Source organism: Natator depressus, chromosome 10 (genome assembly GCF_965152275.1).
Source record: "Natator depressus isolate rNatDep1 chromosome 10, rNatDep2.hap1, whole genome shotgun sequence".
Classification (NCBI taxonomy): domain Eukaryota; kingdom Metazoa; phylum Chordata; order Testudines; family Cheloniidae; genus Natator; species Natator depressus.
The window spans coordinates 32,662,655-32,678,495 of record NC_134243.1 but is presented as its reverse complement, the minus strand read 5'-3'; the positions used below and the strand labels follow the sequence as shown (position 1 = coordinate 32,678,495).

Sequence of the window (15,841 nt, the reverse complement as noted above, 5' to 3'; positions counted from 1 at the left end):
ACTTAGTTTCTAAGCTTTTCAGGGCAGAAAACCATGTCGTCTTATCTGTCTGTCCAGCACCTAGTTATATAAATAAAAATAAAGAGATGGGTTCTTACAGAGTCAGGCTGATTTACACTGAACTCACTCATCTGGCATAAGAAGCTTGCAGATGGGATGGAATGCTGGGAGATCTATGGATGAGAAGCACTTTGTAAGAGCTCAGCACTATTATTACTCTCCAAGAAAATCTTTCTGTGGTACCCTCAGTCCATAGGTGAACACATTTCAGAGAAGATAGCTGGATGGGTCGAAGTGTCCTTTGAGAGCTGCGGCCTGCCAGATTCTGCACTCCCACATGGTGCGCAGTGCAGTGCCATGTGGTATGCAATCCCCAGGGGGTTTCCCATCAAGCCTGTAATACTTCATCGATCACATTTAACCCCAGATGCAGGGACCTTGCCCTGCAGAATCATACTCAAGTTCCCACACTTGCAGTATATGTATAATTTTGTAGAGGTTTCTAATTCTTATCTTTGTTATCAAGATCATCCACTTTATGTAGTAGAAATTTGTTATCCTTTATTTATCCGGTGCATATGTCATGGCGCCTTGTGGATTTTCAGGCCAGATATATTTTGAATCCTTGAGGATGAAGACTTTTGTTTTTGGCTGATAGCATTAAGAGACTTCTGAAAGGAATCCAGTCTCTTAGGGGTCAGTGGTAAGCTCTGGCATGTAATCTGTTGGGGGTTTGGGAGCCCCACTTCTCAGCCTGAGGTTCTCGCTGCAGAAACTCCAGCAGAAGTTCCAGTCTGAGACTGTGATCCTTTGGGGCGATCAAAAAATCCTTGAAGATCCAGTTCTCTATGTGACCGGAACTAGAGCAAAGACAGAGGAGTTCAGGCTTCCTCACACTGCTCAGCCTCTGTGCCTCACGCCGGAGCCTTTTCTGTTTTATGCGGAAGTTCAGTTCTTTGGCACATTGCAGAACTTGGCCTTGCTGTTGATGTTGCCAGGAGCAGTGTGTGGGTTCTGTGATGTGAACAGCTGTCCACTCAGAACTGGATTGAGACCCAGCCACTCACTTTTGCCAGGCTACTGTACAGCCAGGAGAAGGTTTCTAGTTTGAATTCATTTCCCTTTTCCTCATTCATGATTTTAGCTGCAGCAGGAAAGCCGATCTTGGCTCCCTGCCCGGAATGTGGCGCCAGTGTGTTTGGTTCGATGGCATTGTAAGGGAACATCTTGCCAAGAATAAGACAGCGAGAAACATCTGATTGGTTTCCAGCCTCTGCTTCCTGTCTTCCCCCTTCCTCCACGTTGCTGCCCAGACCCATGAAGCCTTCTCCAGCCAACCTAGCAAGTCCAGGAAGGCTGTTTAGGATGTGCACTGATAGTTCAGTACTATGTAGTATCAGCCACCCATGAGCATGTACTGTGTCAAATCAAATGTTGGTTTCCACAGTCCACTGCAGAATACAGAAACCTGCTAAAATAAATTAAAGAGCTGTGTTGTTGCAGATGTAGCTGCATCTCGTGCAGATGTCTATAGGAATAACATTGGGAGTTCCTCAAGCTACTACAGGTTAAAAATGTACCAGGTCTGTGACCAGTGCTTCAAGTGTAAGCTGATTCCTAGTTGGGTGGGGGAAGCCCCTCCAGTGTACAACTGACAAGATGAGGATTTTCACTTTCCTTCAAAGAACAGGCGGTGTCTGGTGGCCAGATATCAGACTAGTTGGATTCAGTCTCTTAAAGATCTGACTGTCTGGGGCAGTTCCAAAGCTCCTAAAGGAGAAATGGACCGTACGCTGTTTTCTTTTCCTTTGAATTTCATGCTAGTGAAAAGCACTGGTTTGGCAGCCTGGTACTGAAATTCTCTAGCCTCAGAACAGGTGCAGCACAGGAGGTGGCAGGGCAAGTTTCCCTCACTTGATGCCCTGGCAGTGTGCCCCAGTCCTGACCTGGGGCACCATCACGAGCCATGTGAGGGAGCTCAGTCTCCATGTCTCCCCTCTTCAGCCTGCCAGCGAGGGACCCTATTTCTGCTAATAGTAGGGTTTTTTTTTAATGACGAGTGAGTAGGATTTTCAAAATAGCTTGAGTGACTGGACAAACACCTAAGGTCACTTAAGCACTTTTGAAAATCCCACCCAGTGTACCTGTCTATTGGGAAACGGAGTGAGAACACAAGCCATGGAACACCCAGTTAGATGGTGACATCTCTCAGCTCATATCAGTGTGAGCCAGACTACAATGAACTAGAGAAGAAAAGGCTCTGTATCCCATGATGCAGTCCCTGAGTCTTCCACTTTCCTTTGTGCCCTTTCCCATTATTCTGCATTCAGTTAAAATAATTCCAGGTAGACATTGCAACCAGAGAGGTGCTATAAATTAGCATGCTGATGTTGCTTGGGAAGACCCTGTGTTGATATGCTTGTTGCATTGGTTGGGGATAGGTGCACCTCATGGCATGACTTTGTTTCTAGCTGCAGTAGCAGTCAGAACAATTTCAGAAGTCTGCTCCAGCCTCACCTCCCAAGTTTGGCTTAGATGCTGAGTACATCCCAGTGAGGACTGCTTACCCACACTGCAGTCAGCCTGTGGGTCAAATTCTCTGCTGGAGTAAATGCAGCTGTTTGCCGCTACGCCTTCAGAGAATTTGGCCCAGTGTGTTTAAGGCCAGTTAAACTGAAGTCTCACTGAAATTGTCCTGTCTGCCAGAACAGGCAGGGTAACAGAGCTCAGCAGGAAGCATGACTCCAACTGCAGGATGGTAACTCCGAAGGGAAAGCTTGATACTAGTTGCTTCTGAAATTCATTATTGTTGGCTTAGAAGTGAAATTTAATCGAGGACATGAATCATCACAAGGGGGAAAGCTAAATCCATCCAAACCTGGGCCCAGAGTACAGCAGCACTGACAAACTGGGTTATCCCCTCTGCCTTTGTTAGGGAAATGAATTACAGCGTTTTTCTCTCTCCTTCCTTCTTTGTTCTAGTCCTCACTCAGGTCGCTGGCTGTCGATTTCAGTGGAATGGTCAACAACCCCCATCTAAGTGACGTCCAGTTCCAGGTAGACAGTGGGGAAGTCCTTTATGCCCATATGTTTGTGCTTTATGCACGGTGCCCACAGCTGACTGAAGTCGTAAGTATGGCTGGATGTGTTTGCTTTTGCATTTGTTTGCTGTGCTGCCTTCCTCTTCCTTCTGGCAGTGCTGCTGTCTCTGGGCACAGCTGCTATGCGCTACTCTCCTCCTAACTAGGAGGAGATTGGCTCCAGTCTGTACAGAGAGTACTGCTTCAGAGTCAGGAGCAGGTGCTAAAGCCTGGTGCAGAAGACACTTCCGACCCAGCTGTGAATTGCAGCCACCCGCCCCTCCCCACAGGCAGGTAGCAAGAGTCCTGTGGTGTTGTCAAAGAGAGTGCGTGGCAGTTTGCTTGAAGGAGTGAGGGCGATGGTAGACACAGCAATCTGCCAGCAGTTTATATGGGAGGGTATCTATCTAACTATATGTTTGCCCTCTGGATTTCCATAGCTTCCCACCCCACACAGGCCTAGGCTAGTGTGTCCTGACGGGTACATCTGTCATGCCCTTCTCCTAGAGCTGAGCTTGGGCGACACATGAAATCCAGGGACTAGACTGTGGAGAGTCTAGCTATGCCTGTGCGTGACCTTTATGAGGGTCGGTCTCCACCCCTCCCCCGGAGTAGAAACCATTTCCCTGTACAAGGCCTCTCCTCCCACAGTTGCCATTGCGCTAACAGTGCTGAACAGAGCTTCTCACCAAGGACAGTGAAATGCTCCTCACGCTCCACAGCAGGGTGTGCAGTCGAGCAGCACACAGTACATCCTCAATAGCATCCCACCAGTGCAGTGTGACGGGCCCTGAGTCTAGGATCTGAACCCTAGGTCGTAGTACCAAGAGCTGCCACCAGCATCTGAACACATTTTGAGTTTCCTTAAATGCTGTTAACTCAGAGGCACCTGTACGCCCTGAGACCCCTTTGTAAATGGAGTTAGGAGACTGAGGTCATGGTTTAGCCCCATGCACAGTGGTTTAGCCCCATGCACACTCCCAACATCACTGATCCATAGCCCAACCCTGCAACCCTTTCTTACCTGAGTAGTCCTCATTAATTACTTGCGTGCATAGGAACTACTTGTGTGCATAATGGTTGTAGGATCCGTCCCCTACGTGATGTGTTTAATCCCTTCTGTGTGGATCGTTTCCCTTTTCTGCAGTGTAGTGTTTTCCATTTAGTCTCTCTGTTGGCCAGGGGAGTGTTGTAAGAGTCAGGTCTTGCAATTTTCAGAGATCTTGAGCCACCGGGAGTTAACAGAGGAATCAGAAGCAACTGGGAGCCTGTGTTTTCTGTTTGGCTGTTTCTACACTTGGAGTTGGGGGATTGATTCCCAGCTTGCATAGGCAAACTCATGCTAGCTCTTGAGGAGCTAGTGCACTAAATATAGTAGTGTAGTCATAGTACCAGGGTGGTGGTGAGCAGCAGCATGGCTAGCGGCCAAGAGTACAGGCCTGTGGGGTCTGAATGGGTTTTTACTCGGGCAGCTAGCCCATGCTTCCACTCACTGCTACCCTTGCTACTGCAACTGCACTGCTGTTTTAGCATGCTAGCTCAATAAGAGGTAGCGTGAGTATTTCTGCAAAAGCTGGGAATCACAGCCCTAGCTCCAAGTGTTAGCTGTAGCTTTTGGGTGACATTCAGTACCATAAGAGAGAATCTCAGATACTGCAGTAGATGCTAGGGGTGGACGGGGTGGAAGCATCCCAGCAAGAGAGGGGAGCAGGGTGGATCCATGTGGGTGCAGTGGGTATGATTCAGGGTGCGAAGGATATGGGAAAAGCTGATCAGTCCCTCCTTTCTATGCTGTCCCATAACAGGATAGCAAGAGGCCACTCAATGCAACCCATGATTGGTAAATTTAGAACCAATCCAAGGAAACTTTTCTTTATCCAGCATATAGTCAGCCTATGCAGTTCACTGCTCTGGAAGGTACTGGATTTAGAAAGGGGCTGGATAAGGTTATGACTGATGTGTGGCAGTTATACAGAAGGATCAGATGTCATATTTCCGGGTGTAAGGTGGTGGCTGTACGGGTTAGGAGGAACACTCCCCCGCCCCCATAAAGAGCATTGCATATTTGACTTTTTTAGCTTTCCTCTGAAGTCTCAGGTACTGACTACTGCCAGAGTCCAGATGAGGATTTGGTGGATGAAAGGTCTGATCTGGTGTGGGCATTCTGGGGCTGATCCCCCTGCGCCCCTCTCTTGCTGACAAATGACCTTGCTTTGGCTGTTTGATTCTTTTCACTCTCAGGTTCACCGTGAAGGTTTCTTAGTGGAAGAGGATGGGAATTTGCAGACCCGTCGAGTGCTGCTGAGTGAGGTGACGGTCGAGGCAGCCCGTGCATTTCTGCAGTACCTTTATGCAGCTGATACCAGTATCCCTGCCCAGGTGCTCTCTGATGTGGGAGCTCTTGCCATCAGGTGTGTATGCTGCTGTCTAATCACTTACACAGTGAGATTTATTTAGGGTCCCAGCCTGGGAATTTACACCCAAGTTTCTGCAGAGGTGACTCCCCCAGGCTGCATTGGTTTAGGTGAAGTCCTTTCAGTTCAGATGGTCAGTGGGGGTCAGTGTTTTGCAGTTTTCCTGCACACATCTAGCCTGCCATCTTCATTCCTGGCCTGAGTGGCTACAACAAACTTTTTAGTTCTCTGTGTACGTTTCCAGTGTGACCATTGTCACAAAAGTGTCACTCCCCTCATCTTCTCACTGGGTGTATCTGCCAAGTTACACCTGTCAGCACAGGCCCATTATAGTCTGGGGGAGAACAAGCCATTCCATTCTGCCCCTAGTGTCCTCAGCAGCATTTGATTCCATGGTCTCTGTTGTTGCTGCTGGTGGCGATGTAATAATAGTTAGTATGTCTTTCATCTGAGGTTCTCTAAGCACTTCACTAACTATAGTTAGTTAATCCCCAGAAGACCTGCTGAGAGAAGATCAATACTGTGTGTAACACTAACTTGCGGTATCAGCCTTACTGTCATTTCATGACTCTAAGTGCACTTCAGAAATAATCCTTAAAAAACGGACAGATTCAAGGGATTCTGTCAACTTAAAAATCACCCCTCTGAAAATGTGGACCTGTTAGTTTTACAATTAACACCTAATGACTCGGAGTGAAAGAAGTGAAAGAAAAACATATTCTATATTTTCTGTGCATTCATGGTACTTTCCTCCGTACCAACAACTAGTCAGTCAGTTTCCCCTGACGTTTGTATATTCCTTCGCAGTAGTGAGACAGAAACAGATTTTTAAAAACAGGAAAAAAGTATGATTCTAAAACCACAAAAATGGACACGGGGAAGGTGTAAAACTTGACCTTTCGACTGAGTAGATTTCAAATTGATTGTGTCCCGCTAAGGAAACTGCATCTAATTTGCAAGGACACATTCACAAACCAGGCCCTAGTTCTTGTGCCTAGTGAGCGGCAGGAGAGGTAGGTGGAAACAGAGCAGACTGTGGGTTGGAGTTGCAATGTAGCTACAGCAAGGCTGATGAGTTTGCATGGATGTTGTATGTCCGATCGATGGAATGTATCAAGCATATTTTCTAAGCCTATCAGTTTGACTGAGGCTCTGTCCTTGACACCTGACCTTCTGCCCCTTTTTGCAGTGTGGCAAATTTAGACCCTTGAGAACATTAAATGTTCTCTGCTTTGGGGGGTGTTAAACTAGCCTACTAGCTTCTCTTTCAGGGAGAAGCTGCTCAGACATCAGAGCCTTCTTAGCAAAGGAGTCCATGATGGAGGCAGAAACACAAGAAGTGTAATCATGATAGTCCTGCTCCTTGGGAGGGCTCTTGGTTTGCTTCTTGATTTTTGTCTGCGGTGCTAGGAATTTTAATTCCAGCCATGTAAAGTCTTTTACCTTTAAATACAAGCTTTAAGGAGTGGGACTAGTGCTTTCGGGTATCGGCTGGGAAAGGGGATTCTGAATAATAAAGTTAGATTTGAGCTGATGCACCTAATGGAAATGAGACACATGATTCTTGTAAGGAAATCTGCTGAGGATGCTGGTGAGCCAGCTAACTGGTGGAGGAAAAACAATAACCTTCCATTGTATCATTGCAGGTTTGGTGTGAGTGAACTGATCTCTATATGTGGAAACAGCCCTGGGGAGAAGCAGGAGCATGCTGGGGTAGACTCAGGAGATGAACTTTTCTCCATGGGGGAAGAAGAGAATTGTGAGAACAGAGCTGAGAACTTCCAGGAGCTCTTGAGGTCAATGTGGGTAGATGAAGATGAGGAAGAAGTAGCTTTGCTGAAACCTGAAGACCAGGAAGAGGAAGACAATGAGAAAGTGGATGAGCAGGAACTGGAGGAAATTTATGAGTTTGTTGCCACTCAGCGAAAGATTGTTCGAGATGAAGCAGAGGTGGAGGAAGGCACAGGCAGATGCACTTACAGTGAAACAGAGGAGGCCCAAAATGTGAACCGACAGACTGAGGATGAAGAGGTGGTGGTGTGTGAATCTCCCTCAACAAGCAGCAAGATTAAAGAATGGAAGGAAAACTTTGGCCTGGGAAGATCCAGCTGTGAATCACCTGGGCAAGAAAAGAAAATCCTAGGTATAAGTAGGAGTGAGAACGTGAGCATTACACGAATTGCGCCTGTGCACTTGCAGGGTAAGCCTTGTGAGTGCGGTGACGTTTCGGCTTCCCATGGTGGAGCCTCTGATGAAAGAGAGGGCTGTCGGAGAATGCCCAAAGTAGTGAAGGTTTCTAGAGTCTCTCAGATTTCACAAGGTGAAGAAGAGGATGATGCGTGGGAAAAACTGTTCCCTAGTTGCCAACACAATGATGCTGACCTCAGTAAAAGTTATGATCCCATGTTTTCCGCAACCCAAGGGGAACATTGTGAGCCTTCTCCACTAAATGAAGCCAACAAAGAGTCAGGAGAGATTTCCAGTGGAACACCTGTTGAGGTTAATAATCCACCTGTTCACCATCAGTCACAGAAAGACCTCCTGTCAGTTAGGAGTGATTTGTGTAGCAGTCCTCTTATCAACCCTTCCTCACCAGTTTTGCCAGCTGTTGGTTCATCACCTATGTCTCCAGAATCAAATAGGACATTTTCCAGAGTATCCACAGAAATTTCTCCTGTATCAGCACCAAAGCAAAAGCAAAATAAAGGACTCTTTCAGTCTGATGGTGCATCCTTCCAAAAAGCCAGCGAACAGAATGATGATTCAGGACTTGAGAAGATCATAAAGAACACACTTTCTCCAGCAAAGTCTCCCTGCATTGACTTAAAAAAGCAAAAACATGTCCCAGCTTGCTCATCGTTGGTCCTCACAACTCAGAATACTGCTTCTCATGTGAACCAAGAGGCTGAAGTTATTCTTTTGCTGGATTCTGATGAAGAAATGGAGTTAGAACAAATGAAGGAGAAATCAGATTCTGAACCTTCCCTGAGGGAAATGGAAATCTCCAGGCGATTGGATTATAACTGTAAGAAAGTGGAGCAAGAGCACGAGGTACCAAACTCTGGACCTGTTTCAGTTGCTGACATTGCAATACACCAGAGACCATTTCAAGTGTCACTAGGAAGTCAAGACAAGGTGCACAGTGAGAATGCTGTAAAGCTGTCAGGAAAGATGTCTCTTAACAACCAGGTTGGGACCTGTATTGATAGCAGACTGAATCTGAGCCATGAGGAGAGCTCTAACATGGACACCTCATGGTTGGTGCCAGACACACCTCTTCTTACCAGAAGCAGGAACTGCTCAACACAGACCCAGGCAACAAGTTTGAGTTGTTTCAGGAGTCAAGGGTCTAAGCACAGGACTAAAGCTTTATTGGTAAATAATAGTGACCATAAACAAGATGGGGAAGCTATGAAGATTCCAGAGATAACTTCAGATCTGTTACTTGCAACTTCCTCACAAAAACATTTGCTTACAGAGAACTCCTCAGTCAGCAAAAAAACCTCTCCTGGAAGCCCTTTAGGTCACTTTTGGAAGGATTCTCTGCGAGTTTCTCCAGCTCCACTCTCACCTGCCTGTGTTCGTGTGAAAGAGAAGTCTTCAGAAAACTTGTCTTCACCCAAACAAGGCCTTCTATGCCGTGAGCTGTCTTTGGAGAATAAAACAGACATTAGTGTGGTTGAGGTAGAGGACAGTGAGGAGGAAAAGGAGGTGGCTCTGCTCCCTTCGAGTGGCAGCTTCCTGCTTGGTGATGAGCCACCAATTCCAGTTGATGACGACTGCTGGAGTGTCAAACATCTGTCACCAATCAAAGATAACAACAAGGTGCTTGAGAGGGCGGACTGGGCAAATACCAGCAGTCTCATCCGCGGAGAAAGTGGCGTTCAGCACGACCAATGGAAGAGCCCAACCAGAGCCCTGGAAATTACAGGTAGCACTCCTCTTCGAGGAAATCCTGTTGGCAATAGAAAGACCTTGCTCTGTCGTGAAGAGAGTCCTATTGAGGCACATTCTTCAGTGAGCAATAGGCTAAGTTTTCTGAACTCTAAAGTCTGGGATGAGTGGGATGAAGATGAAGTCCCCGAGATTCTTCCTCTCACACAGAGGGTGTCAGCTGCAGCAGCTGCCCAGAATACCCAGCCCCTAAAGACTCCTGGTAAGTACTTGTATGAATCCTAGAAACATTGCAATGAATTGTGCTGTTTTCATTTGAACTCGTCACTCTGTCTGTAGTTCACCTTGTTGTGTTTAGGCGGTTCACCTGCTGGTCTGACATGATTTTCAAGGCCAGGTGCCAAAGAGGTAGTGTCAGCTTCACAGTTCCTTGTTGCTAGGTAGGGGATTCCACTTGACACTCAGTATTATTGGAATAGAGTGTTTTTGTGTTTCATTCACATTGTTTGTTTCATGAGTCCCATTCCCCAGGGAGGTTTCTGCAGTGAGCGATATCAAGGTCACAATACAGGTGGTTTTTTTATCTAAATCCTACTGGATGCTTGGCTGCTGTGGGTATGGTTTGATATCAGTATGATCCTTACTGTTCAAATACTCTGTGACCCTTCCGTTAACAGCACGTGAGGCCTTCAGATCAGCTACTTTGTCAGTAGAACAGTTGCAGTCGTCTTTCTTTTTACGCATATGAATGTGGCACTCAAGAAATTGGGAGATTTATAGCACTGGCAAGCACTAGGCAGCCTGCAGATGGGCATCATGCAAGCTTTCCTTTAAAGCTCAGACAGGGCCCCTCAGTCCTGAACTGCAGCCCCAGTTCTGGGCCCCTTCCCAGAGGCTCTCGTAATACACCCAAATCTTGACCTACGAATAGGGAAATAGTATGATCTATGGATATGAGCGGGAGGTTGGGCTCTTCCCATCTCTGACACCGACTCACTGTGTGATTTGGGCAGCAACTTAACATCTCTGTGCTTCAGCTTAAATATCTATACGTGTGACCTGACACTTGCCTCTCTGCAGTGCTGGAGAGCTTATTTGATTACAGTTTTTAAATCTCTATAGACTGATGTAGCTCCTTCTGTCCAGGATCTCATAGTGTTAATTAGTCACGCTATTTTGGGTGATAGTTTCACAGTAAGGGATTAGGAAGTGGCCAACAAACTAATTTTGCTTTAGACCCAGCTCAGTGTTCTAGACCCAACTCTGCTCTCCAGAGAGGTAAGACCCATTTGTTTACCTCTGGAACAACAGCCCCTCTCCTCTGAATTTCACCCTCCTGTGCTACAGACATGGCTCATGCCAGCCGTGGTCCCTTTACAAAGTTCAATAACACAACCTTTTGTTAACTGGCAAAAGGTGCCTGTCCTTACAGCATAGGGACTTTGGGTCCAAAATTTGTCCTTTCTTTTAAATTAAACTGTTTTCTTAGGTAAAGTGAGTAAAAATAAAACAAAAAGAGGCCGACTTGAGTCCACCCAAAACCCCCCAAAGTTTTCAAAGGTCTGTCTAAAATGAACATGAGATAGCTGGTAAAGGGCTGTGGGATCTTTTGGGGGAAAATGATGCCCTAGATATTGCTATTATGTGTCCTTGTAATATCTCTCACAAAGACTAGAAATCATCAGCCAGTCCCAGGACCCTCCATGTTGATATATTTATTCTCATTGTAATTTCATTTTGCTGCAGACCTTGCCTGTCACAAGAGAAACCAGCCCCCCAGAGTTCCCATAACACCAGTACCAGCTTACTCCATCATGGAGACCCCAGAGCTGAAGAAGGAACTGAACAGGTTAGTGTTGCCTCCATTAGCACCTTGGAGAGCAAGGCCAGTTTCTTAATGTGCAGATATCTGCAGGGAAGTAGCTTGACAGAGAAGCCCCTTTTCAGCAAGAGAGAAACATTTGATGGCATTCCAGTAAATGTTGCTTGAGACCCAGTTAGTAGTGATGGCTGGACTGCAGACTTCATGTGGGACTGGAGCCTTCAATTCCTCCACCCACGCTGCGACGCCACAAAGATGCGGCGTCACCACATAAGCCTAAGCTTACCATACTGCTTAACTAAAGTGTCACCTTTGTATTTTAGATTTGGAGTCCGTCCTCTCCCAAAACGGCAGATGGTGTTAAAGTTGAAGGAGATATTCCAGTATACTCATCAGATCATGTCCTCTGACTCGGAGGATGAGATCCCATCCTCCCAACCACCCTTACGGAAAGCCACTGCCAAGCACCCCAGCCAACCCCAACCGGACTTGATTGAACTGAGAGAAGAGAATTCCAAGGCCTCCGGTGTAGGGTGCGAGCAGAAGCTGGGGGTTTCGGTCCCTTCCCTGCCAGTTCTGGGCAGTGGTGATGCTGACAGCTCAACGGGCCCCTCTACAACAGGCTATCTGAGGACTAAGAAAACAGCTGAAACTAAAGGCCACCCAGGAGGAGCCAGAGGGCTAAAGGGAGCTACTTTGTCTCCAGCTACATCTCCAGTTAAAGGTTCTCTGGTGGGCAGTGCTGATGGACAGGTGCTCTCAGCATCTCAGGAGTCTGCAGCTTCTTCAGCAGCTGGAAGTGACAACTCCTTTGGGTCACAGAGGTAAGGGACTGAAACTGCAAGGAAAACCTCATTACTGGTGTGGTCCAGGGGCGTGGGGGAGACACCTCAGCTCTCCTTCAAAGTAGAGAAGCGCTGTCCTTTGTCCTGGGCTTAGGTCACCCACATATCCTTTTTGGGGGGTTTTCAGTTTAATTCCTAGTGATCTCTTGTCAATCACAAAACCGTAGTTTGGCATATCTGATATTCTGAGCTTGGTAAAGGCCCACGCCTGGGATGTCTGGGCTCTGTAGGTCAAGAGTGAGAAGCACTGGCAGAGCTGAATGGAGGCCCAGAACTGGAATAGCAGGGGTCCCTGCTGGTCACAGGAGGTGCGGTAACAGAGCTGTGCATAAGGAGTCCAAGAGTAGAATAGAAGCAGGTAGTGCTGGTCAGGAGTGAGGAGCACCAGCACAGCTATGTATGAGGGGGCCAAGACTGGAATAGCGGGAGATGCTGCCGGTAAAGCAGGAGGGGCATTGGCCGAGCTGAGAATGGAAGTTCACTGAACACTTGCCCATGCTGCCTGTCCCATCAGACAGTTATTTTCATGAGACCTAAAATGTCAGAGAATTCATAGCACTAGGGAGGGCCATACAAGGGCGTTTAATCAATAACTCCACCATGTTCCCTGTTGGTCCATGATCATTGGCATTTAATTGCTCTCTCCTCTCTCTCATTTTCAGTTCTTCTTCCAATGAGTTTGAGACAGGTGTGCTTACATCTGAAGAGGACGAGGGGTTCCCAGCGTCTCAGGCTGCAGCCCGAGAGGCAGATAAGCTGGAGGCAGTGAGATGCTACATCCATTCCAACCCCGGCCTGTACCAGAAGATCCTCCTTTACCAGCCCTTTGAGCTGACTGGGCTGCAGGCAGAGCTGAAGCAGAATGGCATTAAGATTGCGCTGGGAAAACTGCTGGACTTTTTGGACGCTCACTGTATCACCTTTACCACGGCTGGGGCACGGAAAGAGAAGCAGCAGCAACGCGGGGGCAAGAAAAAGGGATGCAAACGATACTGACTGGAGCCTCCTCTCCCATCCCTGCTGCCTTGGTGCATTCACACTTCCCCACTGCAGGCTCTAAAACTCTTCCCCTTGTTCCGTGTCAGAGCTTCTTCAAGAATTGCTCTTCTGTTTTGCTACTAAACATTCTCCCTGCCCCGGTGGAATCTGCTGCACACATGTGCTTATGCTGCTGATTTTTCCGTCAGAACATTGCTCCCGGACGTGCTCGAATGGCTTGGAACTGTGAGGGAAGCATCTGTTCCCAGTCACTCCGCTTTAGAGGTGCAGAGACCCGACATGCTTTCAGCACTATCCATCCCGCTCCCTGCTGGAAGAGTGCCTGCCGGATCTCTGGGACACCAAGGCCCCTACCAGTACTGCTGGAGTTTCAGCATACGGTTAATATGATCCCTCTGCCTGTTTTCCTAGTTCTTTAGCCATCAGTTTCCTTTTGCCTTTTCTGTCATCTTTTCCCCTTCCATTCCACTTTCTTTTATCTGTCCTCCTCTGCCGTTTCCTCTCCTCTTGTCCTCCCCTCTTGCCTTCCTCTTTTCAAATAGATTTTATTTCAGCCTTGCTTCTAACTGCTGCTTCTAGAGGCAGAACTTCTTCTAAGTGCCTGACAGAGGGTGCTACTCCCAAGCTCCTCACTGAGTGCATCAGTGCTGGAACATAAGGTCCTGCCTGAATGGTAAGAGTTCCGTAGGCAGTGCTGGCCGTGGAAGGAAGCAGGTCAAATCCCCCTGGATTGTTCTGTCCTAGAATAGAAACAGACCTGCCTACCTCACCACGCTAGCAGGAAACAAGTCACTTTGCCCTGATGTGTAAAGCAGTGAGAACAGCCAGATGTTCAGGTTTGTCTTTGGGACCCAATTGTTTTTTCAGTCTGTTTATTCAGTTTGAGATTTCACTCTACAGATTGAGGGGTAGGGTCAGGGAGTGTTGTGGTGGTAACATTGTCTAGTGGGTAGTTCAGGAGACCTAGCTTCTGTTCCTGGCTCACTTTGTGATCTTTGGCAAGTGGACTCAAATTTTGGTTGCTTCATTTGTTGTGTGCCTAACAGTGGACACTTAGGGCTTGGTTTTTCAGCAAATACCGAGCACCAGCAGATCCCACTGACTTCAGTTGATGGTACCGGGTATTGAGCACCTCTGAAATTGTCCACAGGTGTTTGATGTTGGGCACCCAAAATGAATGGCTGCTTTGAAAGTCTGAGCCTTAATTTCTCTGTGCTTCACCTGTAGAAGAGGGGAATGAGGGCTGCTCACCTTTGGAAAGCATTTTGAATGGCTCAGAATGGAAGAAAGTGATACAGAAATACAGAATGTTACTTACTGTATTGAAAATGTAACTTACTGGTAACAGCTGTGTTGTGGAGAAAGCAAGGAAGAGATACTGTTTACATACAATCTACAAGCACTCTTATTCTACAGATTTGAGATGGGTACCAGGAGTCCTGCAGCCCTCTTCTATTTAGTACAGTGATAAGGACCTCAGAGGCTACAGGTCCCAAGATGCAGTGGTGTGTTTTGACTGCTTGGACTGAGGTAGAGCATTGCGTACTGGAATCTGTAGGGTTAGACCTCTTTGTTAAAGATACTGTCGACTCCATTTTCTGAGAACTGCAAGTCGTACTGGAACTCCTGTCAAGTTGCCATGTGGCCTGGGCTTGGACAATTTCCACTGCTGCCCCCCCACACCTTTTTTTACAGGAGACCCCCACAGTTATGTTGCAGTGACCACTGGACACCTTCAGAGCCTCGTACTCATTCCTCACCTAACCACACCTTGCTACATAATCTAGTTTCCAAACTGGACTGCTGCCAGGCGCTTTGCTAAATTTGCAACAGGGAAATCGTGGATCCTAGAGAATTAACTTCTGTTTATTTAATCTTCAGAGATGTGCTGACTCTTTCCAGCCTTGGGAGTTGTGAATTGATGATGGCCTCACTTTGTAAAAAAAAGAAGCCAAGCTCCTCAAAACCAGTGTTGGTATTTCTGTAGCATAAGAATGTCTGTTTTTTAATTTTTGATACAGTATAGTGTGGTTTTTATTGGATGTACATTATGTGCAATAAAAATTGTAAGAACCTTCAGCTGTAAACTTTGTTAACAGGTAGCATCAAGTAAAAGGCTTGTAGGCAATTTATTGTTTAAAATCTTGGGCCCAGCCTTGGAGCTGCAGGGGCATCCCAGCAACTAGTGTGCCTCTCATGTTGGCTAAAGACCCTGACAAGGAGTTGGAGGAAGAGGGAGGAGTCAGGTTACTGTGGGGAGCAGGAGGCTGGAGAGCTGCTGCAGCACCAAATGGGAGTCTGGCCTTGTTATATGGAGAGGACTGAGGAAGGCAAGCAAATCCATCTGATACGGGGAGCCAAGGGCAGGGCTGGGGAAGGAGTCTCCATCTGCCGGGATCAGAGGCTAGGAAAAACTGCAGGAGGAATCCAATCTGCCGGACACTGAAAGTGGGTTGGTGGTAGGTGGAACTGGAGGAGGGGAGGCTGGAGGTGGAGTGCCCAGCTGCTGGACGCTCATGGACCCCATGCATTTCTGTGAGTCACGGTGGCTGTGCACCAGGTTGGCTGCTGCAGCCAGTTTGATGCTCTGGAGCTGCTACTACATCTCCATCTCCCTGGCCCTTCCTTCTCTTCAGGCACCCCACCTCTCCTCCCTCCTCCCCCACTCTCATGTATCCTCTCTCCTCCTTCACCCTGTCAAAGCTGTGCACAGGGTGAGAAGGGAAGGGAGGTGAAGAGGACACATACAGCTGCAGTGTGACTTAGAAATTAGCCATTCAGATGTGC

At 47.4% G+C, this 15,841-nt stretch overlaps 1 protein-coding gene across 4 annotated transcripts in view; it reads left to right on the top strand.

The window, feature by feature from the left end:
- The window catches only part of SLX4 (SLX4 structure-specific endonuclease subunit), a 39,056-nt gene extending 24,030 nt beyond the window's left edge, over window positions 1–15,026 (top strand). For 3 of the 4 annotated variants that reach the window (XM_074965680.1, XM_074965679.1, XM_074965678.1), the window contains exons 10-15: window positions 2,983–3,129; window positions 5,322–5,491; window positions 7,141–9,650; window positions 11,135–11,237; window positions 11,534–12,034; window positions 12,718–15,025. In XM_074965680.1, coding sequence (XP_074821781.1) covers window positions 2,983–3,129; window positions 5,322–5,491; window positions 7,141–9,650; window positions 11,135–11,237; window positions 11,534–12,034; window positions 12,718–13,051 — 3,765 coding nt within the window. In that variant the 3' untranslated portion in view covers window positions 13,052–15,025. Of the gene's footprint in view, window positions 1–2,982; window positions 3,130–5,321; window positions 5,492–7,140; window positions 9,651–11,134; window positions 11,238–11,533; window positions 12,035–12,717 lie in introns of all 4 variants that reach the window. The other variant, XM_074965681.1, reaches the window with a different exon arrangement.
- The last annotated feature ends 815 nt before the right edge of the window (window positions 15,027–15,841 follow it).